At 42.8% G+C, this 25080-nt stretch overlaps 1 protein-coding gene across 5 annotated transcripts in view; it reads left to right on the top strand.

The window, feature by feature from the left end:
- Positions 1-9846: 9846 nt before the first annotated feature.
- The window catches only part of LOC106568841 (partitioning defective 3 homolog), a 242394-nt gene continuing 227160 nt past the window's right edge, over positions 9847-25080 (top strand). For all 5 annotated transcript variants that reach the window (XM_014139557.3, XM_014139559.3, XM_014139555.3 and 2 more), the window contains exon 1: positions 9847-10196. In XM_014139557.3, the coding sequence (XP_013995032.3) occupies positions 10077-10196 (120 nt within the window). In that variant the 5' untranslated portion in view covers positions 9847-10076. The remainder of the gene's footprint in view (positions 10197-25080) is intronic.

The raw sequence follows: 25080 nt of genomic DNA, 5'->3' as shown, positions 1-25080 counted from the left end.
GTTTTATTTGAGACGACTGTACAACCATCAAGATTAATTGTCAGATTTAACAGAAGATCTCTTTGTTTCTTGGGACCTAGAACAAGCATCTCTGTTTTGTCCGAGTTTAAAAGTTTGCAGCCATCCACTTCCTTATGTCTGAAACACAGGCTTCTAGCGAGGACAATTTTGGGGCTTCACCATGTTTCATTGAAATGTACAGCTGTGTGTCATCCGCATAGCAGTGAAATTTAACATGATGTTTTTGAATGACATCCCCAAGAGGTAAAATATATAGTGAAAACAATAGTGGTCCTAAAATGGAACCTTGAGGAACACCGAAATGTACAGTTGATTTGTCAGAGGACAGACCATTCACAGCGACAAACATATCTTTCCGACAGATAAGATCTAAACCAGGCCAGAACTTGTCCGTGTAGACCAATTTGGGTTTCCAATCTCTCCAAAAGAATGTGGTGATCGATGGTATCAAAAGCAGCACTAAGATCTAGGAGCACGAGGACAGGTGCAGAGCCTCGGTCTGACATCATTAAAAGGTAATTCACCACCTTCACAAGTGCAGTCTCAGTGCTATGATGGGGTCTAAAACCAGACTGAAGCGTTTCGTATACATTGTTTGTCTTCAGGAAGGCAGTGAGTTGCTGCCCAACAGCTTTTTCAAAAGAAATTGAGAGGAATGGGAGATTCAATATAGGCCGATAGTTTTTATATTTTCTGGGTCAAGGTTTGGCTTTTTCAAGAGGGGCTTTATTACTGCCACTTTTAGCGAGTTTGGTACACATCCGGTGGATAGAGAGCCGTTTTATTATGTTCAACATAGGAGGGCCAAGCACAGGAAGCAGCTCTTTCAGTAGTTTAGTTGGAATAGGGTCCAGTATGCAGCTTGAAGGTTTTGAGGCCATGATTATTTTCATCATTGTGTCAAGAGATATAGTACTAAAACACTTTAGTGTCTCCCTTGATCCTAGGTCCTGGCAGAGTTGTGCAGACTCAGGACAACGGAGCTTTGGAGGAACACGCAGATTTAAAGAGGAATCCGTAATTTGCTTTCTAATGATCATGATCTTTTCCTCAAAGAAGTTCATGAATTTATTACTGCTGAAGTGAAAGCCGTCCTCTCTTGGGGAATACTGTTTAGTTAGCTTTGCGACAGTATCAAAAATAAATGTTGGATTGTTCTTATTTTCCTCAATTAAGTTGGAAAAATAGGATGATCAAGCAGCAGTGAGGGCTCTTCGATAATGCACGGTACTGTCTTTCCAAGCTAGTCGGAAGACTCCCAGTTTGGTGTGGCGCCATTTCCGTTCCAATTTTCTGGAAGCTTGCTTCAGAGCTCGTGTATTTTCTGTATACCAGGGAGCTAGTTTCTTATGACAAATGTTTTTAGTTTTTAGGGGTGCAACTCCATCTAGGGTATTGCGCAAAGTTAAATTGAGTTCCTCAGTTAGGTGGTTAACCTCTTACATCTAGATGTTCCGCTAGCGGAACACCTGCTCCAATATCCAATGATGGGCGTGGCGCGAAATACAAATTCCTCTAAAATCCGAAAACTTCCATTTTTCAAACATATGACTATTTTACAGCATTTTAAAGACAAGACTCTCGTTAATCTAACCACACTGTCCGATTTCAAAAAGGCTTTACAGCGAAAGCAAAACATTAGATTATGTCAGCAGAGTACCCAGCCAGAAATAATCAGACTACCCATTTTTCAAGCTAGCATATAATGTCACAAAAAACAAAACCACAGCTAAATGCAGCACTAACCTTTGATGATCTTCATCAGATGACAACCCTAGGACATTATGTTATACAATGCATGCATGTTTTGTTCAATCAAGTTCATATTTATATCAAAAACCAGCTTTTTTACATTAGCATGTGACGTTCAGAACTAGCATACCCCCCGCAAACCTCCGGTGAATTTACTAAATTACTCACGATAAACGTTCACAAAAAGCATAACAATTATTTTAAGAATTATAGATACAGAACTCCTCTATGCACTCGATATGTCCGATTTTAAAATAGCTTTTCGGTGAAAGCACATTTTACAATATTCTCAGTAGATTGCCCGGCATCACAGGGCTAGCTATTTAGACACCCACCAAGTTTAGCACTCACCAAAATCAGATTTACTATTAGAAAAGTTTGATTACCTTTGATGTTCTTCGTCAGAATGCACTCCCAGGACTTCTACTTCAATAACAAATGTTGGTTTGGTCCAAAATAATCCATAGTTATGTCCAACAGCGGCGTTTTGTTCGTGCGTTCTAGACACTATCCGAATGGTAAATAAGGGTCGTGCGCATGGCGCATTTCGTGACAAAAGATTTCTAAATATTTCATTACCGTACTTCGAAGCATGTCAACCGCTGTTTAAAATCAATTTTTATGCCATTTTTCTCGTAAAAAAGCGATAATATTCCGACCGGGAATCTGCGTTTCGGTAAATAGAGGGAAAAAAAGAAAGACGGGGGCGGCCAGTGCACGCGCCTAAGCCCACTGTCCCCTGATAGACCACTTAGCAAAAGCGCTCGTGTGTTTCAGCCAGGGCTTTGAATTACGTCATTCAGCTTTTTCCCGGGCTCTGAGAGCCCATTGGAGCCGTAGGAAGTGTCACGTAACAGCAGAGATCCTTTGTAATGGATAGAGATGACAAAGAAGGCCAAGAAATGGTCAGACAGGGTACTTCCTGTACAGAATCTTCTCAGGTTTTGGCCTGCCAAATGAGTTCTGTTATACTCACAGACACCATTCAAACAGTTTTAGAAACTTTGGAGTGTGTTCTATCCAAAGCTAATAATTATATGCATATTCTAGTTTCTGGGCAGGAGTAATAATCAGATTAAATCGGGTACGTTTTTTATCCAGCCGTGAAAATACTGCCCCCTAGCCATAACAGGTTAACTGATATTTGTCCTCTGATGTCCTTGGGTAGGCAGAGAGAGTCTGGAAGGGCATCAAGGAATCTTCGGCTTGTCTGAGAATTTATAGCACGACTTTTGATGCTCCCTGTTTGGGGTCTGAGCAGATTATTTGCTGCAATTGCAAACGTAATAAAATGGTGGTCCGATAGTCCAGGATTATGAGGAAAAACATTAAGATCCACAACACTTATTCCACGGGACAAAACTAGGTCCAGAGTATGACTGTGGCAGTGAGTAGGTCCAGAGACATGTTGGACAAAACCCACTGAGTCGATGGCTCCGAAAGCCTTTTGGAGTGGGTCTGTGGACTTTTCCATGTGAATATTAAAGTCACCAAAAATTAGAATATTATCTGCTGTGACTACAATGTCCGATAGGAACTCAGGGAACTCAGTGAGGAACGCTGTATATGGCCAAGGAGGCCTGTAAACAGTAGCTATAAAAAGTGACTGAGTAGGCTTCATAGATTTCATGACTAGAAGCTCAAAAGACGAAAACGTCATTTTTTTTGTAAATTGAAATTTGCTATTGTAAATGTTAGCAACACCTCCGCCTTTGCGGGATGCACGGGGAATATGGTCACTAGTGTAACCAGGAGGTGAGGCCTCATTTAACACAGTAAATTCATCAGGCTTAAGCCATGTTTCAGTCAGGCCAATCACATCAAGATTATGATCAGTGATTAGTTCATTGACCATAACTGCCTTTGAAGTGAGGGATCTAACATTAGGTAGCCCTATTTTGAGATGTGAGGTATCACGATCTCTTCCAATAATGGCAGGAATGGAGGTCTTTATTCTAGTGAGATTGCGAAGGCGAACACCGCCATGTTTAGTTTTGCCCAACCTAGGTCGAGCCACAGACACGGTCTCAATGGGGATAGCTGAGCTGACTACACTGACTGTGCTAGTGGCAGACTCCACTAAGCTGGCAGGCTGGCTAACAGCCTGCTGCCTAGCCTGCACCCTATTTCATTGTGAAGCTAGAGGAGTTAGAGCCCTGTCTATGTTCGTAGATAAGATGAGAGCGCCCCTCCAGCTAGGATGGAGTCCGTCACTCAGCAGGCCAGGCTTGGTCCCGTTTGTGGGTGAGTCCCAGAAAGAGGGCCAATTATCTACAAATTCTCTTTTGGGAGGGGCAGAAAACAGTTTAACCAGCGATTGAGTTGAGACTCTGCTGTAGAGCTCATCACTCCCCCTAACTGGGAGGGGGCCAGAGACAATTACGCGATGCCGACACATCTTTCTAGCTGATTTACACGCTGAAGCTATGTTGCGGTTGGTGATCTCTGACTGTTTCATCCTAACATTGTTGGTGCCGACGTGGATAACAATCTCTATACTCGCCAGTTTTAGCTTTAGCCAGCACCATCTTCAGATTAGCCTTAACGTCGGTAGCCCTACCCCCTGGTAAACAGTGTATGATCGCTGGATGATTCATTTTAAGTCTAATACTGCCTTAAGCATGCTGCAAGGAGGCATGAGAACTGCAGATGTGGCCAGGGCAATAAATTGCATTGTGCGTGCAGTGAGACAGGACCGACCTCGCAGTGGCAGACCACGTGTAACACCTGCACAGGATGGCAACTGCCCGAGCTACACTAGGAAGGCACAAACCCTCCGACGGTCCGCAAAAGGCTGGACTGAGGTCTTGTAGGCCTGTTGTAAGGCAGGTCCTCACCAGACATCACCTACGGGCACAAACCCACCCTCGCTGGACCAGACAGGACTGAAAATAAACAAAAAAAGCTCTTCACTGACAAGTCGCGGATTTCTCTCACCAGGGGTGATGGTCAGAATCGCGTTTATCGTCTAAGGAATGAGCGTTACACCGAGGCCTGTACTCTGGAGCGATTTGGAGGGTCTGTCATGGTCTGGGGCGGTGTGTCACAGCGTCAGACTGAGGTTGTCGTCATAGCAGGCAATCAACGCTGTGCAGTACAGGGAATTGATTGTGATTTCCTGCAAGACAGGAATGCCAGTGTTCAGCGAAGAGCCCGGATCTCAATCCCATTGAGCACGTCTGGGACCTGTTGGATCGGCGGGTGAGGGCTAGGGCCATTCCCATAGCCCCAGAATTGTCCAGAAACTTGCAGGTGCCTTCGTGGAAGAGTGGGGTAACATCTCACAGCAAGAACTGGCAACTCTGGTGCAGTCCATGAGGAGATGCACTGCAGTACTTAATGTGGCCACCTGTCTGTTATGGTCATATACACTGCTCAAAAAAATAAAGGGAACACTTAAACAACACAATGTAACTCCAAGTCAATCACACTTCTGTGAAATCAAACTGTCCACTTAGGAAGCAACACTGATTGACAATACATTTCACAAGCTGTTGTGCAAATGGAATAGACAACAGGTGGAAATTATAGGCAATTAGCAAGATACCCCCAATAAAGGAGTGGTTCTGCAGGTGGGGACCACAGACCACTTCTCAGTTCCTATGCTTCCTGGCTGATGTTTTGGTCACTTTTGAATGCTGGCGGTGCTTTCACTCTAGTGGTAGCATGAGACGGAGTCTACAACCCACACAAGTGGCTCAGGTAGTGCAGCTCATCCAGGATGGCACATCAATGCGAGCTGTGGCAAGAAGGTTTGCTGTGTCTGTCAGCGTAGTGTCCAGAGCATGGAGGCGCTACCAGGAGACAGGCCAGTACATCAGGAGACGTGGAGGAGGCCGTAGGAGGGCAACAACCCAGCAGCAGGACCGCTACCTCCGCCTTTGTGCAAGGAGGAGCAGGAGAAGCACTGCCAGAGCCCTGCAAAATGACCTCCAGCAGGCCACAAATGTGCATGTTTCTGCTCAAACGGTCAGAAACAGACTCCATGAGGGTGGTATGAGGGCCCGACGTCCACAGGTGGGGGTTGTGCTTACAGCCCAACACCGTGCAGGACGTTTGGCATTTGCCAGAGAACACCAAGATTGGCAAATACGCCACTGGCGCCCTGTGCTCTTCACAGATGAAAGCAGGTTCACACTGAGCACGTGACAGACGTGACAGAGTCTGGAGACGCCGTAGAGAACATTCTGCTGCCTGCAACATCCTCCAGCATGACCGGTTTGGCGGTGGGTCAGTCATGGTGTGGGGTGGCATTTCTTTGGGGGGCCGCACAGCCCTCCATGTGCTCGCCAGAGGTAGCCTGTCTGCCATTAGGTACCGGGATGAGACCCTCAGACCCCTTGTGAGACCATATGCTGGTGCGGTTGGCCCTGGGTTCCTCCTAATGCAAGACAATGCTAGACCTCATGTGGCTGGAGTGTGTCAGCAGTTCCTGCAAGAGGAAGGCATTGATGCCTGTTCCCCAGTCCTGAATCCAATTGAGCACATCTGGGACATCATGTCTCGCTCCATCCACCAACGCCACGTTGCACCACAGACTGTCCAGGAGTTGGCGGATGCTTTAGTCCAGGTCTGGGAGGAGATCCCTCAGGAGACCATCCGCCACCTCATCAGGAGCATGCCCAGGCGTTGTAGGGAGTTCATACAGGCACGTGGAGGCCACACACACTACTGAGCCTGATTTTGACTTGTTTTAAGGACATTACATCAAAGTTGGATCAGCCTGTGGTGTGGTTTTCCACTTTAATTTTGAGTGTGACTCCAAATCCAGACCTCCATGGGTTGATAAATTGGATTTCCATTGATTATTTTTGTGTGATTTTGTTTTCAGCACATTCAACTATGTAAAGAAAAAAGTATTTAATAAGATTATTTCTTTCATTCAGATCTAGGATGTGTTGTTTAAGTGTTCCCTTTATTTTTTTGAGCAGTATATTTTCATACCCTACATTACTCATCTCATATGTATATACTGTACTCTATACCATCTACTGCATCTTGCCATCTTGATGCAATGTATCACCGGCCACTTTAAACAATGCCACTTTATATGTTTTCATACCCTACATTACTCATCTCATATGTATATAAGGTACCCTATACCATCTACTGCATCTTGCATATGCCGTTCGGCCATCACTCATTTATATATTTTTATGTACATATTCGTATTCATTCATTTACACTTGTGTGTATAAGGTAGTTGTTGTGAAATTGTTAGGTTATATTACTTGTTAGATATTACTGTCGGAACTAGAAGTGCAAGCATTTCGCTTCACTTGCATTAACACCTGCTAACCATGTGTATGTGACAAATACATTTGATTTGATTAGAGCTGCCGCTTTCAAGGAGAGGGACTCTAACCTGTAAGCTTATAAGAAATCCCGCTATGCCCTCCGACGAACCATCAAACAGGCAAAGCATCAATACAGGACAAAGATCGAGTTGTACTACTCCGGCTCTGACGCTCGTCGGATGTGGCAGGGCCTGCAAACCATTACAGACTACAAAGGGAAGGACAGCCGAGAGCTGCCCAGTGACACGAGCCTACCAGAAAAGCTAAACTACTTCTATGCTCGCTTCGAGGCAAATACCACTGAAACATGTATGAGAGCACCAGCTGGAAAGGAAGACTGTGTGATCACGCTCTCCGCAGCCGATGTGAGTAAGACCTTTAGACAGGTCAACATTCACAAGGCCGCAGGGCCAGACGGATCACCAGGACGTGTACTGCGGGCATGCGCTGACCAACTAGCAAGTGTCTTCACTGACATTTTCAACCTCCCCTGTCTGAGTCTGTAATACCAACATGTTTTTAGCAGACCACCATAGTGCCTGTACCCAAGAACCTTAAGGTAACCTGCCTAAATGACTACCGACCCGTAGCACTCACATCTGTAGCCATGAAGTGCTTTGAATGGCTGGTCATGGCTCACATCAACACCATCATCCCAGAAACCCACTCCAATTTGCATACCGCCCCAACAGATCCACAGATGATGCAGTCTCTATTGCACTCCACACTACCCTTTCCCACCTGGACAAAAGGAACACCTTTGTGAGAATGCTATTCATTGACTACAGCTCAGCGTTCAACATCATAGTGCCCTCAAAGCTCATCAATAAGCTCAGGACCCTGGGAGGGAACACCTCCCTCTGCAACTGGATCCTGAACTTCCTGACAGGCCGCCCCCAGGTGGTAAGGGTAGGTAACAACACATCCGCCACGCTGATCCTCAACACAGGGGCCCCTCAGGGGTGCGTGCTCAGCCCCCTCCTGTACTCCCTGTTTACTCATGACTGCACGGCCAGGCACGACTCCAACACCATCATTACATTTTCTGATGACACAATAGTGTTAGGCCTGATCACCGACAACAACGAGACAGACAATAGGGAGGAGGTTAGAGACCTGGCCGTGTGGTGCCAGGACAACAACTTCTCATTTACAGCAACTGATCAAGATCTTCTATCAGGTGATCAATGTTGATAAATATTTATTGAAATCTAACCACAGGAACAGTATGCAAACATACAAACATTTGAAGCATCCCTTTTGTATGCCCTTTTTATAAAGTGTGAACACAGAGAGACACATTTCTGTTTGCACTGTAAGTCCATGAACCTATGCTAGGAAAAGTTACAATATAATATAGATTGTTTTCCTTCCTTGTATCTTGTGCGACTCACCCATAAGCTCAGACTTTTAGGGCAGTAAGATACACTGAACAATCAGGGGCATAGGACTGTATAAAAAAGTAATGTAAGCCATACTGTAGTTGGTACACAAACTGCCTGGTATTCAGTAGCTCTTTGGTGTTCTGCCTTAGAGCGACTGCTTTTGAGACAATAATGTTCATGGGGCTCAGGCCCATATAAAAAAAGCACCAATGGGATGCATCCCAAATGACAACCTATTGTCTTTATAGTGCACTACTTTGACCGGAGCCCTCTGGGAATAGGTCTTTATAGTGCACTACTTTTGACCGGAGCCCTATGGGAATAGGTCTTTATAGTGCACTACTTTTGACCGGAGCCCTATGGGAATAAGTCTTTATAGTGCACTACTTTTGACCGGAGCCCTATGGGAATAAGTCTTTATAGCGCACTACTTTTGACCGGAGCCCTATGGGAATAGGTCTTTATAGCGCACTACTTTTGACCGGAGCCCTCTGGGAATAGGTCTTTATAGTGCACTACTTTTGACCGGAGCCCTATGGGAATAGGTCTTTATAGTGCACTACTTTTGACCGGAGCCCTATGGGAATAGGTCTTTATAGTGCACTACTTTTGACCGGAACCCTATGGGAATAGGGTGCCATTTGGGACACAGGCATGGTGAGAGCAGGATCCTCACACACATAGACCAGTTCTTCAGAGCATGACTATGTGCCAAGGCAGCTGTTTCACAAGCTTCACACATGGATTTACTCTGGTTTTCATTGGGGCTTGGTTTCAGTTTTAGGGCAGGGCACTAGAACAAATCACCAAAATGTCATTGGGCAGGTGGAGATCAAGGTTCTGTGGCCAGAACATGTCCTTGAGACTGCTGTTATTAAATAATAATAATAATAATAATAATAATAATACACTATATTGTAAGTGCTGGGCATCTTTGTTAAAGTTGGATTTCTCAAAATAGTCCTTTTTGAGATTTAAGCAGGCAGCTGTTCTATTTAAATTGACTTTCATGTTGCAGAACATATATATTCTCACTCACTCACTCACTCACTCACTCACTCACTCACTCACTCACTCACTCACTCACTCACTCACTCACTCACTCACTCACTCACACACACACACACACACACACACACACACACACACACACACACACACACAATTATAACAATAAAAGGAATTGGTAAGATTTTGGAGTGATTGGTGATAGGGCTATCTTTCCATAACGAATATTGGCAAGATCTCCTAATATTTAGAAATGACCCAATTATTTACGCAGGCATGGGTGAAAATGCTTGCCTTGCCCGCGCTTTATATCACCTTCGACAGTTCCAAACTTGACCAGCGGGTGGAGGCCGTTCCCCAATCTCTGGGTGATTCTCTTGCTCCCTGCTCCAGTCTAGTCTGGGAACGTCGAAATAGAGGGAGAAAGACTAAACAGGTGGTCAGAAATACAAGCGAACAATGTCGTCCCTGGAGATAAGGTGAAAGATCGTTCGGTCTCATCTCTTTAAGGATACAAAAACCACAGAAACTTCATGTTTCGGCTGACTTTCAAAGGGAGAATTTATCGTCGGTTTACCTCCGAATCTGGGCAAAATATATCGGATATTAAACTATGAAAGTGACGGTGTGTTTTGGAAGGACTAGGGTGGTGGTACCATGCGGAGATGGAAATATCAAAGTCCATACTCTCATCCAGCAAGCCGTCATGAGATACAAAAAAGCCATTGCAAAGGTACGTCGCTGTTACTTTGGATCACGCGTTTCTTTCAAGTGTTCCACAGCGGATTGGAAACAATGGTGCAATGCCTGGAGCGAGTGTCGAGCGAATATGTCGCAGATTTGTAACAGCGATGAAAGGGAAATATACATAAACGATTCGAAACAAAAAAAAAGATTTTGCTATAAATTCGGCTGAGTTGTTGATGTTGAGTGATGCATAGTCATAACTGGTCGAGCCCTCTGCAAACCCCACGAAAAACTTCCTTTTGGACTTCACCCTTTCCCTACCATAGTGCATGAAAAGATGGTAGATAACTACTAAAATGTAGTGTTAATTACCGATCTAACTGGGATATAAAATGCAAACCTAATTAGGTGGTCTATAAGTAGAGGATAAGGATGCTAGCTAGCTAACTAGTTAGCAAACAATCCGAGATTTGATTCTCTGAGAGTTGTTAGCTAGCTGACTGTTTGCTAACTAGCTAGCTAGTTAGCACCAGCATACTGCAGGATCGCATTCTAGTTTTTGAAATGGGGTACTAGATAAAAAGCATAATGTTTCGTATCGATTTTATGCCTATTGGATAGCCTACATTTTCATCGGCATCCGTTTCTCTTTGTTCCTCTTGCTAATTATCCTATTATGTTGGGATAGTTGGCTAAGAAGCTGTAGCTTGCTAGGCTATCAGTCAAGGAAGAAAGCTTCAAACAAATAGTATATCTGTTAGGGATGTGCATCTTTCCTTTTCAAGACGATTCGATACGTGTCTAGATACATGGGCTCTGATACATTTTAGTTTGAAACGATTAGGTTTGATTAGAGAACGAATCCATGCGATTCGCTTCGATACGATTCGATTCAATGCAGTAACATTTGTTGCATAAACACATTAATTTTCCATTCTAAATTTAAGTCTGCAGATGATGGAACTCATGAGCTGGGCTTCTCAGCTGTATCTGTCTTGAGCTGGCTCCTCTGTGTGTGTACATGATGATGTGTATATACTGTTTGTGTAAATCATGTATAGTGCATTTGGAAAGTATTCAGACTGCTTCTCTTTTCACAAATTTTGTTACGTCTATATAAGGTCCCACAGTTGACAGTGCATGTCAGAGCAAAAACCAAGCCATGAGGTCAAAGGAATTGTCCATAGTGCTCTGAGACAGGATTGTGTCGAGGCACAGATCTGGGCAAGGTTACCAAAAAATGTTGACAGCATTGAAGGTCCCCAAGAACACAGTGGCCTCCATCATTCTTAAATGAAAAAAGTTTGGAACCACCAAGACTCTTCCTAGAGCTGGCTGCCCGGCCAAACTGAGCAATCGGGGGAGAAGGCCCTTGGTCAGGGAATTGACCAAGAACCCGATGGTCACTCTGGCAGAGTTCCAGAGTTCCTCTGTGGAGATGGGAGAATCTTCCAGAAGGACAACCTTCTCTGCAGCACTCCACCAATCAGGCCTTTATGGTAGAATGGCCAGATGGAAGCCACTCCAAAGTAAAAGGCACATGACTGCCTGCTTGGAGTTTGCCAAAAGGCACCTAAAGACTCTGACCATGAGAAACAAGATTCTCTGATCAGATGAGATCAAGAATGAACTCTTTGGCCTGAATGCCAATCATCACGTTTAGAGGAAACCATGTACTGCGCATCACCAGGCCAATACCATACCTAAGGTGAAGCATGATGTGTGTCGCAGCATCATGCTGTGGGTATGTTTTTCAGCGGCAGGGAGACTAGTCAGTATCAAGGGAAAGATGAACAGAGCAAAGTACAGAGAGATCCTTGATGAAAACCTGCTCCAGAGCACTCAGGACCTCAGACTGGGGCGAAGGTTCACCTTCTAGCAGGACAACGACCCTAAGTACACAGCTAAGACAACACAGGAGTTTCTTCGGGACAAGTTTCTGAATATCCTTGAGTGGCCCAGCCAGAGCCCGGACTTAAACCCGATCGAACATCTCGGGAGAGACCTGAAAATAGCTATGTAGCGATGCTCCCCATCCAACCTGACAGAGCTTGAGAGGATCTGCAGAGAAGAATGGGAGAAACTCACCAAATACAGGGGTGCCAAGCTTGTAGCGTCATACTCAAGACTCGAGGCTGTAATCGCTGCCAAAGGTGCTACAACAAAGTACTGAGTAAAGGGTCTGAATACTTATGTAAATGTTATATTTCAGCTAAGAATATATACATTTGCACACAAAAAACAGTTTTTGCTTTGTCATTATAGTGTTGTGTGGAGATTGAGGGGGGGGGCAATACATTTTAGAATAAGGATGTAACATAACATAATGTGGACAAAGTGAAGGTGGGGCTGCAATGTAACCTTTGTTTTTTCTGTTCCCCCACTTCTGATATCACCATCACCCACTAATTAACTTGTAATTTTTGCAGATTAAGTGTTTGAGCAAATAATGTAACAATATTTATAATTTACAAAATAGCTTTGACATAGCCAATGAATATATACAGTACCAGTCAAAAGTTTGGACACACCTACTCATTCCAGGGTTTTTCTTTATTTTTACTATTTTCTATGTCGTAAAAATAATAGGGAAGACATCAAAACTATGAAATAACACATACAGAATCATGTAGCAACCAAGAAAGTGTTAAACAAATGAAAATATATTTTGTATTTGAGATTCTTCAAAGTAGCCACCCTTTGCCTTGACAGCTTTGCACTCTTGGCATTTTCTCAACCAGCTTCATGAGGTAGTCACCTGGAATGCATTTCAATTAACAGGTGGGCCTTGTTAAAAGTTAATTTGTGGAATTTCTTAACCTTAATGCGTTTGAGCCAGTCAGTTGTGTTGTGTCAAGGTAGGGGTGGTATACAGACGATAGCCCTATTTGTTAAAAGACCAAGTCCATATTATGTAAAGAACAGCTCAAATAAGCAAAGAGAAATGACAGTCCATCATTGCTTTAAGACACAAAGGTCAGGCAAATGGAACATTTCAAGAACGTTGACATTTTTTTCAAGTGCAGTTGCAAAAACCATCAAGCGCTATGATGAAACTGGCTCTTATGAGGACTGCCACAGGAAAGGAAGACCCAGAGTTACCTTTGCTGCAGAGGATAAGTTCATTAGAGTTACCAGCCTCAGAAATTGCAGCCCAAATAAATGCTTCACAGAGTGCAAGTAACAGACACATAGGGTTGCACATTTTGGGGAATATTCAGAGATGGAAACTTTCTGTGGGAATTAATGGGAATATATGCAAAATAATATATTAATACCATTTAAATGTAGATGTTTTTTGCATTGGAAATATTGACCATATCATATGGAGACAGAAACAAACCTTTTTCCTTATCATACGTAGACATAATTGCAAATGATTAAATCCTTCCAATAGAAAAAAAAATATATATAATGTATTTACGAATTAAACTTTAATTATATGAGTTGACTCTTCACATGAGATGATTTCACTGAACAACAAAATAAAGGGAATATTGAATGATCCCCAATGATCCACCGCATCTCCCAAAAACGTTTTCAACATACATCTGTAAAATGATCGTCTAGAAACTATAGCTTTGGTTGTCTTCCTCTCAGGCTTCCATGTCTTCTCCCTGGACCTCCTCAATGTCCACCTCTTGAACATCAGACTCTGAGGCCTCATCTTCACTTTCCAACCTAGTTGAGGATGGCTCGTTGTCAGGCTCAAAAAGCCTCAAATTTGGCCGGATGGCCACCAATTTTTCAACCCTTCTATTGGTCAGCCTGTTGCGTGCTTTGATGTGTGTGTTCCCAAACAAGGACCAGTTGTGCTCTGAGGCGGCCGATGTTGGTGGGATTTGGAGGATGATGGAGGCAACAGGGGAAAGAGCCTCAGATCCACAAAAACCCTTCTACCAGGTGGCTGATGGGAGATGTTGGCAGGACTGCCATATTGCATCTCCATCCCAAAGCCCTTGCTTGGAAGTGTACTTCGCCAGACTGCCAAGAACCTTGTCCTCTACCAGGCCAAGGCAGCAAGACACGGTAGTGATGACACCATAGGCCTCGTTGATCTCTGCACCAGACAGGATGCTCTTGCCAGCATACTTGGGGTCCAACATGTACGCTGTGGCGTGTATGGGCTTCAGGCAGAAGTCTTCAATTTTTTATGTATTTCAGAACTGCAGTTTCCTCTGCTTGGAGCAACATTGAAGTGGGCAGGGCCGTATGGATTTCTTCTCTTACATCTGCAAGCAGAGTCTGAACATCAGACAGGATGGCATTGTCTCCCTCAATCCGTGCAATGGCTACTGCTATAGGTTTCAGGCTGCTTACCACTCTCTCCCAAAATACATCATCCTGGATAATCCTCTTGATGGGGCTGTCCATATCAGCAGAATATGTGATATGGCCATTTCTTGGAGAGACTCCTTCACCTCCAGGAGACTGTCAAACATGATGACACCACCCCAACGGATGTTGCTGGGCAGCTTCAATGTGGTGCTCTTATTCTTCTCACTTTGCTTGGTGAGGTAGATTGCTGCTATAACTTGATGACCCTTCACAAACCTAACCATTTCCTTGGCTTTCTTGTAGTGTGTATCAATTGTTTTCAGTGCCATGATGTCCTTGAGGAGCAGATGAAATGCATGAGCAGCACAGTGGATGTGAGGGTAGGACTCCTCCACTTTAGACCAAACAGCCTTCATGTTTTCAGAATTGTCTCTCACCAGTGCAAATACCTTCAGTTGTCCAAGGTCATTGATGACTGCCTTCAGATCATCTGAAATGTAGAGACCGGTGTGTCTGTTGTCCCTTGTGTCTGTGCTCTTGTAGAATACTGGTTGAGGGGTGGAGATGTAGTTAATTATTCCTTACCCACGAACATTCGACCACCCATCAGAGATGATTGCAATACAGCCTGCTTTCTCTATGATTTGCTTGACCTTCACTTGAACTCGGTTGAACTCTGCATCCAGCAAATGAGTAGTTAAAGCATGTCTGGTTGGAGAGGTGTATGCTGGGGGAAGAACATTCAGAAATCTCTTCCAATACACATTGCCTGTGAGCATCAGAGGTGAACCAGTTGCATACACAGCTCGAGCAAGACATTCATCAGCATTTCTCTGACTACGCTCCTCCATTGACTCAAAAAAACTTCTGATTCCAGGAGGACCATGAGCGGTTGCTATCGATAAGGTGTCTGGTTCATCATTTTCACCTCTAATAGAAGTAGAGGGACTTTTGTCAGAGGTTGGTTGTTATGAGCGCTGAGGGAACTTTATGCACTTGGCCAGATGATTCTGCTTCTTTGTTGCATTTTTCACATAGGATTTGGAACAATATTTGCAAATGTACACAGCTTTTCCTTCTACATTAGCTGCAGTGAAATGTCTCCACACATCAGATAGTGCCTGTGGCATTTTCCTGTAAAGATTAGAAGAAAAAGAAAAAAAATAATACAATTCCATGTACAGTAAATAGTTAGGCAGTTAGATTAAACAACTCCTTTGTAATATACATGTTTTAAAAGGAAACGTATTAAAACAGGTGAATTAACACTCCTAAGTTAGCAGGTTTAAGCAAGTTGAAACCCACATGGTAGCAAGAACCAACTAGCAGAAATTGCTAACAAGTTAGAAATTATTTAAGCACACTTTGCTGTAGGCTACTATTTACTAGTTAACAAAAAATCATGTATGTCCTATAAAATATGTTCACCCCACCCTGTATTGTAATCAAAACTTACCAGAACGCATGTAGTCCTTGGCTCAGACAGTGTAGTATTGTGGGCTCAATAGCATCTCATTAGTGTGCAAGATCTTGAGAATCAGCTATACATGTGATGGAAGAGTGCACTGCACATGTGATGGAAGAATGCACTGAGCTTGCAGAGGGTTGCAATTCCATTGAATTGGTGATAGTTTAACCAAAATATGCCACATGACCTAGAATTGCCATGTGTATCCCACAAAAAAGATCCACGGTTATAAGCTAACTTTTTTTTGATGAATTTAAGTGAAATTCCCCAAATTCCAGGGTTTAACTTCCCATGGAAAACTTCTGGGAAATTTACCGGAAAGTTTCTGACACTTTGCAACCCCACAGACACATCTCAACATCAACTGTTCAGAGGAGACTCTGTGAATCAGGTCTTCATGGTTGTATTGCTGCAAAGAAACCACTACTAAAGGAAACCAATAAGAAGACTTGCTTGGGCCAAGGAACATGTGCAATGGACATTAGGCCAGTGGAAATCTTTCCTTTTTGTTCTTATGAGTCCAAATTTGAGATTTTTGGTTCCAACCGTCATGTCTTTGTGAGACGTGTCTTTTACTGAGGAGTGGCTTCTGTCTGGCCACTACCATAAAGGCCTGATTGGTGGATTGCTGCAGAGATGGTTGTCCTTCTGCAAGGTTCTCCCATCTCCACAGAGGAACTCTGACCATAAGGTTCTTGGTCACCTTCTTGACCAATGGTTCTCGCCTTGGTTTGTTTTCATTTTGTCTCAAGTGGTTGAACTGGAAGTGGAAGAAGCTTAGTTGGGCTGCATGCATCTTGAGTGCAAAAAGCCCTGGAGGATGGAGGGATAAATGGTACTGTTGACTGTTACATTGTGCAATTTCTTAGCATATGATGGTTGTACTGGCATGCCTGGACAGCTGAGAGCAGGATAACAGGTTACATTTGATTGCCCAGTTTTGGGAATGCCAATTTGTTGATACAGTAGCAGGCTGTCTGATTCGCTTCCACAGAATGTTCCTTTTCCCACTAAGACAGGAGGAGACGAGCAGAAACTTTGTTTTTGAATATGGCTGCAGGGTGCAGACCATTTTGCAAAGCTTAAGACATTTATTTATATTTAGTGGTTAAGAGCATTGTTAACTGTAATGTAAAGCTACAATATGTAACTTTTTGGGCGACCTGACCAAATTCACATAAACATGTGAGTTATAGTTCTGTTATTCTCATTGAAAGCAAGTCTGAGAAGCGGTATATCTGTTCCATGTGCACCATTTCTATGCTTCCCGTTAAGTTGAGTTTTTGCATCTTTTACTTTCAGTTTTGTACACCAGATTCAAACAGCTGAATGTACAATATTTTTGGTTATGGAAAATATATTTCACAGCGGTTTAGATGGTACAATGATCCTCTACACAATGACTGCTTGTTTTGTCACACAAACTGAAATTAGGCAAACTATTCAAATGATTGCAACCAGGAAATGGCGCAGCCATTTCTCCATATTGCACTTGATTACGTTGATATTAGATCTACAGGACCATGAGAATTCCATCAATAAATCCTGCATGGCACAGCATTGTGTGGAGGAGCAGTCTCATTTGTTTCCATGTTAGTAACCCAGATGACATGATGCAGTGCATGTCTTTTCAATTATTCAATGAGGTCTGACAGTGGAGTCCTGGAGAAAAATGGACCTATTCCTATCCCGAGGCTGTGACTGGGAGGCAGACTGGTGGAGCATATCTGGGGGATTCAGCCTACACTTAGCCTTTTCTATATCAATATAATCCTGCATATGAATTACTTTGTAGAGTGTGTCTGTGTGTTGTCAGTGTAGTTTACACATTGGTTAAAGTTTTCTTTTGCCCTCACATCGAAATTCTGTAATAAAATTCTTACCAAACTGACAATCAATGGCAAGAAACGGACAATAATCGTAACATGCATAGAAGTCTAACTAAGCAGCCGACCTGATTGCAGGGAGTGAAAAGTGGGGAAATACTGACTGTTCTCAAGCTGAGAGTGAATTGGGCTTCTAGGGTGGAAATGAGGCCCAAAATCAAAGACTCATTATGTGTGCTTTGATCTAAAAACCCAGAGCTCCCTGTGAACTTCCCACCCACAGCAGAAAATAAACCCACTATAGTCGTTTAGTATATAGCTATTGCTTCTGCTGTTGCTCCCCACACTGGCAATTTTAGTTGGATTCTAGAGCAGTGTGATGTCAACTGACTGTGTCACAAAACTCTTTGGTCATGGATGTACTAAGATCAGTATTAACGCCAACTTGACACAGCTTGGCACCCAAATGGCACCATATTCCCTATGTAGTGCACTCAAAAGTAGTCCAGTATAAAAGGAATAGGGTGCCATTTTGAACACATGCTTAATAGTGGTCAGGATTTAGCTTAGTTTGGGTGTTCCGGCACTGGTCTGCCGTATAGGACCCTCTGGTAACTTCTCTGCCATTTAAAGTGGAATGCTTCCGGCAGAGAGAGAAACACCAGGCCTTAATTCACCTCATAACTCAATGGTTATGCCCCAAATTGCGCACTTTTACCTATATTGGGCCCATCAAAAGAAGTGTGTTTTATATACAGTGGCAAGAAAAAGTATGTGAACCCTTTGGAATTACCTGGATTTCTGCATAAGTTGATCATCAAATTTGTATCTGATCTTCCTCTAAGTTACAACAATGGACATAGTGTGCTTAAACTAATAACTCACAAGGTATTGTATTTTTGTCTATATTGAATACATCATTTACACATTCACAGTGTGGGTTGGGAACCCCTAGGCTAATGACTTCTCCAAAAGCTAATTGGAGTCAGGAGTAAGCTAACCTGGAGTCCAATCAATGAGATGTTGGTTAGAGCTGCCCTGCCCTATAAAAAACACTCACGAAATTGCCTGACGTGAACCATGCCTCAAACAAAAGAGATCTCAGAAGACCTAAGATTAAGAATTGTTGACTTGCATAAACTTGGAAAGGGTTACAAAAGTATCCTTAAAAGCCTTGATGTTCATCAGTCCACGATAAGACAAATTGTCTGTAAATGGAGAAAGTTCAGCACTTTTGCTACTCTCCCTAGGAGGGGCCATCCTGCAAAGATGACTGCAAGAGCACAGCGCAGAATGCTCAATGAGGTTAAGAAGAACCCTAGAGCATCAGCTTAAGACTTAGAGAAATCTCTGGAATATGCTAACATCTCTGTTGACGAGTCTACAATACGTAAAACACTAAACAAGAATGGTGTTCATGGGAGGACACCATGGAAGAAGCCACTGCTGTCCAAAATAAACATTGCTGCACGTTTGAAGTTTGCAAAAGTGCACCTGGATGTTCCAGAGCGCTGCTGGCAAAATATTCTGTGGACAGATGAAATGACAGTGTTGTATGTCCTTCCAAACAACATGTGCGGAGAAAAAAGGCAGCACACCAACATCAAAACCTCACCTCAACTGTAAAGTATGGTGGAGGGAGCATTGTGGTTTGGGGCTGCTTCAGGGCCTGGACAACTTACTATCAGACGGGAAAATGAATTTCCAAGTTTATCAAGACATTTTGCAGGAAAATGTAAGGCTATCTGTCCGCCAATGGAAGCTCAACAGAAGTTGGGTGATGCAACAGGACAACAACCCAAAACACAGAAGTAAATCAACAACAGAATGGCTTCAACAGAAGAAAATACACCTTCTGAAGTGGCCCAGTCAGTCCTGACCTCAACCTGATTTAGATGCTGTGGCATGACCTCGAGAGCAGTTCATACCAGACATCCCAAGAATATTGCTGAACTGAAACAGATTTGTGAAGAGGAATGGTCAAATTCCTCCTGACCATTCTACAGGTCTGATCCGCAACTACAGAAAACGTTTGGTTGAGGTTAATGTTGCCAAAGGAGGGTCAACCAGTTATTAAATCCAAGAGTTCACATACTTTTCCCCCTCTGCACTGTGAATGTTTACACGGTGTGTTCAATAAAGACATGAAAACGTATAATTGTTTGTGTTATTAGTTTAAGCAGACTGTTTGTTGTGACCTAGATAAAGTTCAGATCACATTTTATGACCAATTTATGCAGAAATCCAGGTAATTCCAAAGGGTTCGCATACTTCTTTTTGCCACTGTAGGGAATAGGGTTCCATTTCGCACACAACCCAGGCCTTAAATCACCTCATAAGAAGAAATTGTATTGACAGACTGGCATTGCTTTTCTTGGCAGCTTTTTCTTTTTGTCCTGTTCTTGAACAAAATCCTCAGAAAATGTACGTTGTTCAGATGGAATATTACTGCTTATGACAAGACTAACGATCGAGTAGCCTATATTGAGTGTGACATCCACGGATTGGAACTTTTTGACTGTGTTTCAAATCCTGATGTGACATGTAGGCTATTAGGCCTAGTATTGGGGTAGAGGAGAAACACTCAGACAACTTGTTGACAGTGTTTCCTTTTCATTGTCCGTGCTGGGTGTGAAAGGATGAATGTTGTCGTCCTCACTCCTGTGCTTAGTAAAACCTATAGGCCTACTCGATATTGTGCAATAAGAATTGAGATGAGTTATTTTTGGTTTGACTGATAGCCTAATTATTGCAACCACCAAAAGGAATAGGTTCCATTTGACGGGCTTGCCCAAGGATATCATTTAATATCATTAAACAAATGATTTTAATTAGTGTGTAACTGCCTTTGATCTGATCTGCAATGCCTCAGGATGGGCATGTGATTGTGGGAAGAACGAGTTGTTGCGCTGGTCATGTGCATCACACACTGTCCTGCACCACTTAGATAATGCCCTATGACCAGAGTCTATACAGCCATTCCAATCAACGTTCAAACAAGACTATCCAAGGCAATGGCTCAATTATGGACTTGTTCTTGTTATGTTCTAAAGGACGACCTCCAAGTACCGTAGAGACATTATTGGCATTACTTCCCACAGTCCACAATGTGTTATGAGTCCATAGAATGTTGCTAGCCTTGGTACCAGTCTGTTGGTGTTATTTTACCACTTCCTGTCATGCCAAACAAACGGGTAAGGAGGGGCATGATGCCACAATTACTGGTACCCAGGCTAGGATGTTGCACATTTTGTTGCTGAACTGTTTGATCTCTGTCACAGCAGGGCTGTGTGAGACAGTGGCCTGGCTTCCAGCTCCAAAAACGGGCACAATGCTGGATTAAAAGCTTGTGTGATTATGTGTGGTGATCCCTGTGGCAATGACTCTGCCCTGCACTCTATGCCCTATCTCATGCAATGCTTTTGACCAGAGTCCTTTGGACCCTGGTAAAAAGTAGTGCTCTAAAAAGGGAGTAGGGAGCCATTTGGGACACTGCCCTTGACCACAGGCTCACTGTGGAGTCAACCACTGAAGCATGACTTTGGCAAGCATTCTCTGAATAGTTTCCACCATATTTCTTATACCAGTGACAGAAGTTCCTTTTTAACTCCATGAAGGGAAGTGAGCAAACATCATTGAGGTGGAAGTTGGGTTTCAAATCATTACTTTATTGCTCTAAAAATGAGCCATATGATTAAATATTTGATTGCAGGGCGTTTTGAATAGCCTAGTAGGTTTTGCATCTATGACGATTTTCACCAGTTTCCTGCTGCATGCAAGGTACTGACAAAAGCGGTCATATTTGAGTTTCCAGCTTTTGAAAACATGACATGTTAATGGAAAGGCCACACGTACGTTAGTTAGGTCTCCGTGAAGGAGAATGAACATGGTGTGTTGTAAAGGTCGACCGATTTATGATTTTAACACCAATACCGATTATTGGAGGACCAAAAAAAAACCTATACTGAATAATCGGCCGACTTTTTTATTTTTTATATATATATATTTGTAATAATGACAATTACAACAATACTGAATGAACACTTATTTTAACTTAATATAATAAAATCAATTTAGTCTCAAATAAATAATGTTCATGTTCAATTTGGTTTAAATAATGCAAAAACAAAGTGTTGGAGAAGAAAGTAAAAGTGCAATATGTGCCATGTATAAAAGCTAATGTTCAAGTTCCTTGCTCAGAACATGAGAACATATGAAAGCTGGTGGTTCCTTTTAACATGAGTCTTCAATATTCCCAGGTAAGAAGTTTTAGCCTGTAGTTATTATAGGACTATTTCTCTCTATACCATTTGTATTTCATATACCTTTGACTATTGGATGTTCTAATAGGTACTTTAGTATTGCCAGTCTGATCTCGGGAGTTGATAGGCTTGAAGTCATAAACAGCGCAATGCTTGAAGCATTGCGAAGAGCTGCTGGCAAACGCAGTGAAAGTGCTGTTTGAATGAATGATTTCGAGCCTGCTGCTGTCTACCACCGCTCAGTCAGACTGCTCTATCAAATCATAGACTTAATTATAATACAATAACACACAGAAATACGAGCCTTTGGTCATTAATATGGTCAAATCCGGAAACTATCATTTCGAAAACAAAACATTTATTCTTTCAGTGAAATACGGAACCGTTCCGTATTTTATCGAACGGGTGGCATCCCTAAGTCTAAATATTGCTGTTACATTGCACAACCTTCAATGTTATATCATAATTATGTAAAATTCTGGCAAATTAATTATGGTCTTTGTTAGGAAGAAATGGTCTTCACACAGTTCGCAACGAGCCAGGCGGCCCAAACTGCTGCATATACCCTGACTCTGCTTGCACAGAACGCAAGAGAAGTGACACAATTTCCCTAGTTAAAAGAAATTCATGTTAGCAGGCAATATTAACTAAATATGCAGGTTTAAAAATATATACTTGTGTATTGATTTTAAGAAGGGCATTGATGTTTATGGTTAGGTACATTGGTGCAACGACAGTGCTTTTTTCGCGAATGCGCTTGTTCAATCACCCGTTTGGCGAAGTAGGCTGTGATTCAATGATAAATTAACAGGCACCGCATCGATTATATGCAACGCAGGACACGCTAGATAAACTAGTAATAACATCATATATAAACACAATATAAACACATTTAGCATCTCATGGCTTTCACATATAGCCTACTAGCCACTGATGCAGACCCTCTACATTTAAAAAAAAGTATAATAAATCCATGTAATATATTCTACACCTGCACAATAAATCCAATATTTATTTTAGACAGGTCTAAATAAACATGATGTGAAGAAAATGTAGTCTATTTCAGAAGAACAGAATAGCATACTCTGAGTTGTCCTTATGTTAGGTCCTGATCTGGCTATGCCATATGGCTGTGGGCTACACAAATCCATTTAGCAGACAAGATTGGCTTAGAATTCCATGGCATTATTTTATATTATAGTATGAAGAATACAATTTGAACAAAGCTGAGTAAAATATAAATATTTTCTCCAAACAATTTGAGGGAGTGCGCACATGCGGCTATTCTGTTTTGAGCGGTTAACAAAGAAGTAGGTACTGCTAATTGTTATGATTAAACGGTCACGTGGAATTTGACTGCCTTCATGACTCATAACCGCCGGTGTGGCGGTAATGCGGTCACCGCAACAGTCCCATGATCAGGTCCCCCTTATTCATTCTGATTTAAAAGGTACAGTTCACCCTAGATTAGCACTCCTACTCTGAGACTATGAGTACAGGCCCTGATTGAAACAATTTGACTGCCGTTGATGGGAACTGGGCATGCTACAGGAAGTGACCCAGTAGTAGGGATTATTAGTTCTACTCCAGGAGAGGGCATCTGTAAGGGCAGCGCTCGTGGCCTCCTGGAACATTGTTAACGGGAAGCTAAGTCATAACACTTCATGACGTGTGCGTAAGTGGTTTACAGAGTGCTATGCAAACAGATTACTTGCACCCTGGCAGAGATCCAGTCAGCTGAGTTTTTGCACCATCCATGGCCGCCAAGCCCGCCATGTGAATCAAGCCTACTTGCATAGCTACCTATGGTCCATGGCCCCATGAGGGCTCCATGGGAAACAAAACAGGCCAATGAGTGGCATATCTTTTTGTGTGTGCCCATGTCTCGTCCAGTGGTGGCTGGTAGCACTTTTAAATCCCATGACTGCTTATGGTTTCCGTGAGTTGAATACTGTTCCATTCATTACATTCCAGTCATTTTCTATGATGACCCTTCCTCCCCACACCAGCCCCCACTACGGGACACTTATAACACTTTACGAGGCTTTGTCTTGGGATGGGAAGAAGTTAAATTTTTGCCACTGCTGAGAAGCTCTACCTTTTTTTTTGAAGGTATTCTTCCATAAACAGAGCAAGAGCTTTTATGACATCTGCTCCCTGCTTTGCTCTCTGAGGTTATTGCACATCTTCATCCACCTTTTGTCAGGAGCAGAACTTTCTCGCACGTGGTTGGGTGCTCGGCACCAGACGCTCCGAGCGAGTTTGTTTGAGAACAAGGTTCTTCAGGAGCCTCCACAGAAGTGTGTTTGTGGAACACCATGGGTGTGTTCCTGAAGCTGGTGGTCTGTTTGGCCTAACCCAGGCATGCAGAATACAGCCATTGTAGAAGCTGAAGCAACTCCCAAGTTTGGATTCCCAGCAGGGTTATTTGGTCTCCTTGAAGCATTAACAGTGGTATTACATTTTTTTTGTTTCTGTTTCTTCATCAATAATCCATGTCTGGCATTGGTGTTGGAACTGGTCTCCTTGCTACAGTCATGTTGAGGTTATAAAGAAATGGAGCCTAAGTTCAGGTAGAATTTTTTTTTTAACAGAGGATCATTGCTATTCGAGCCTCAAGAACATTCAAATGGTTCCGGAACAGGATGCTTATTCTGAGGAAGCCAAGTATAACTGGATAGCGGCAACAGTCAGCAACCTACACCCATTAGTGCACTACCTTTGGCCAGAGTCTATGTAGGGAAAAGGGTTCCACTTGGGATTCAGACACATTTCTCCCAGAATTTACCAGAAACTTGGTTGAGTAGTGTGTCAATGAGACTATTCGTATGGGTCTGGGGTAACATTAAGCCGGCTTACTATGAAACTTAACCAGGTGTCAGTTTGGCTTGGTGGATATGGAGTGTAGGACCATAATGGAAATAAGCCTTCGATCTTTATTTTGTATTATCCTCGATAATGTTATTACTGTTGCTAGGCTGGAGCAACCGTCTATGTAGGCAACTATTAATTATCATAAATCAAATCACATTTTTTCCAGGTTCCATTGTCATCTCTGGTTTTGTTCCCCAGCTCCATAAATATGTCCCAAATGGT

This window comes from Salmo salar, chromosome 14, assembly GCF_965601325.2.
Source record: "Salmo salar chromosome 14, fSalSal1, whole genome shotgun sequence".
NCBI lineage: Eukaryota > Metazoa > Chordata > Actinopteri > Salmoniformes > Salmonidae > Salmo > Salmo salar.
Note: the sequence above shows the minus strand (reverse complement) of the source record. Positions and strands in the feature narration are given on the sequence as shown.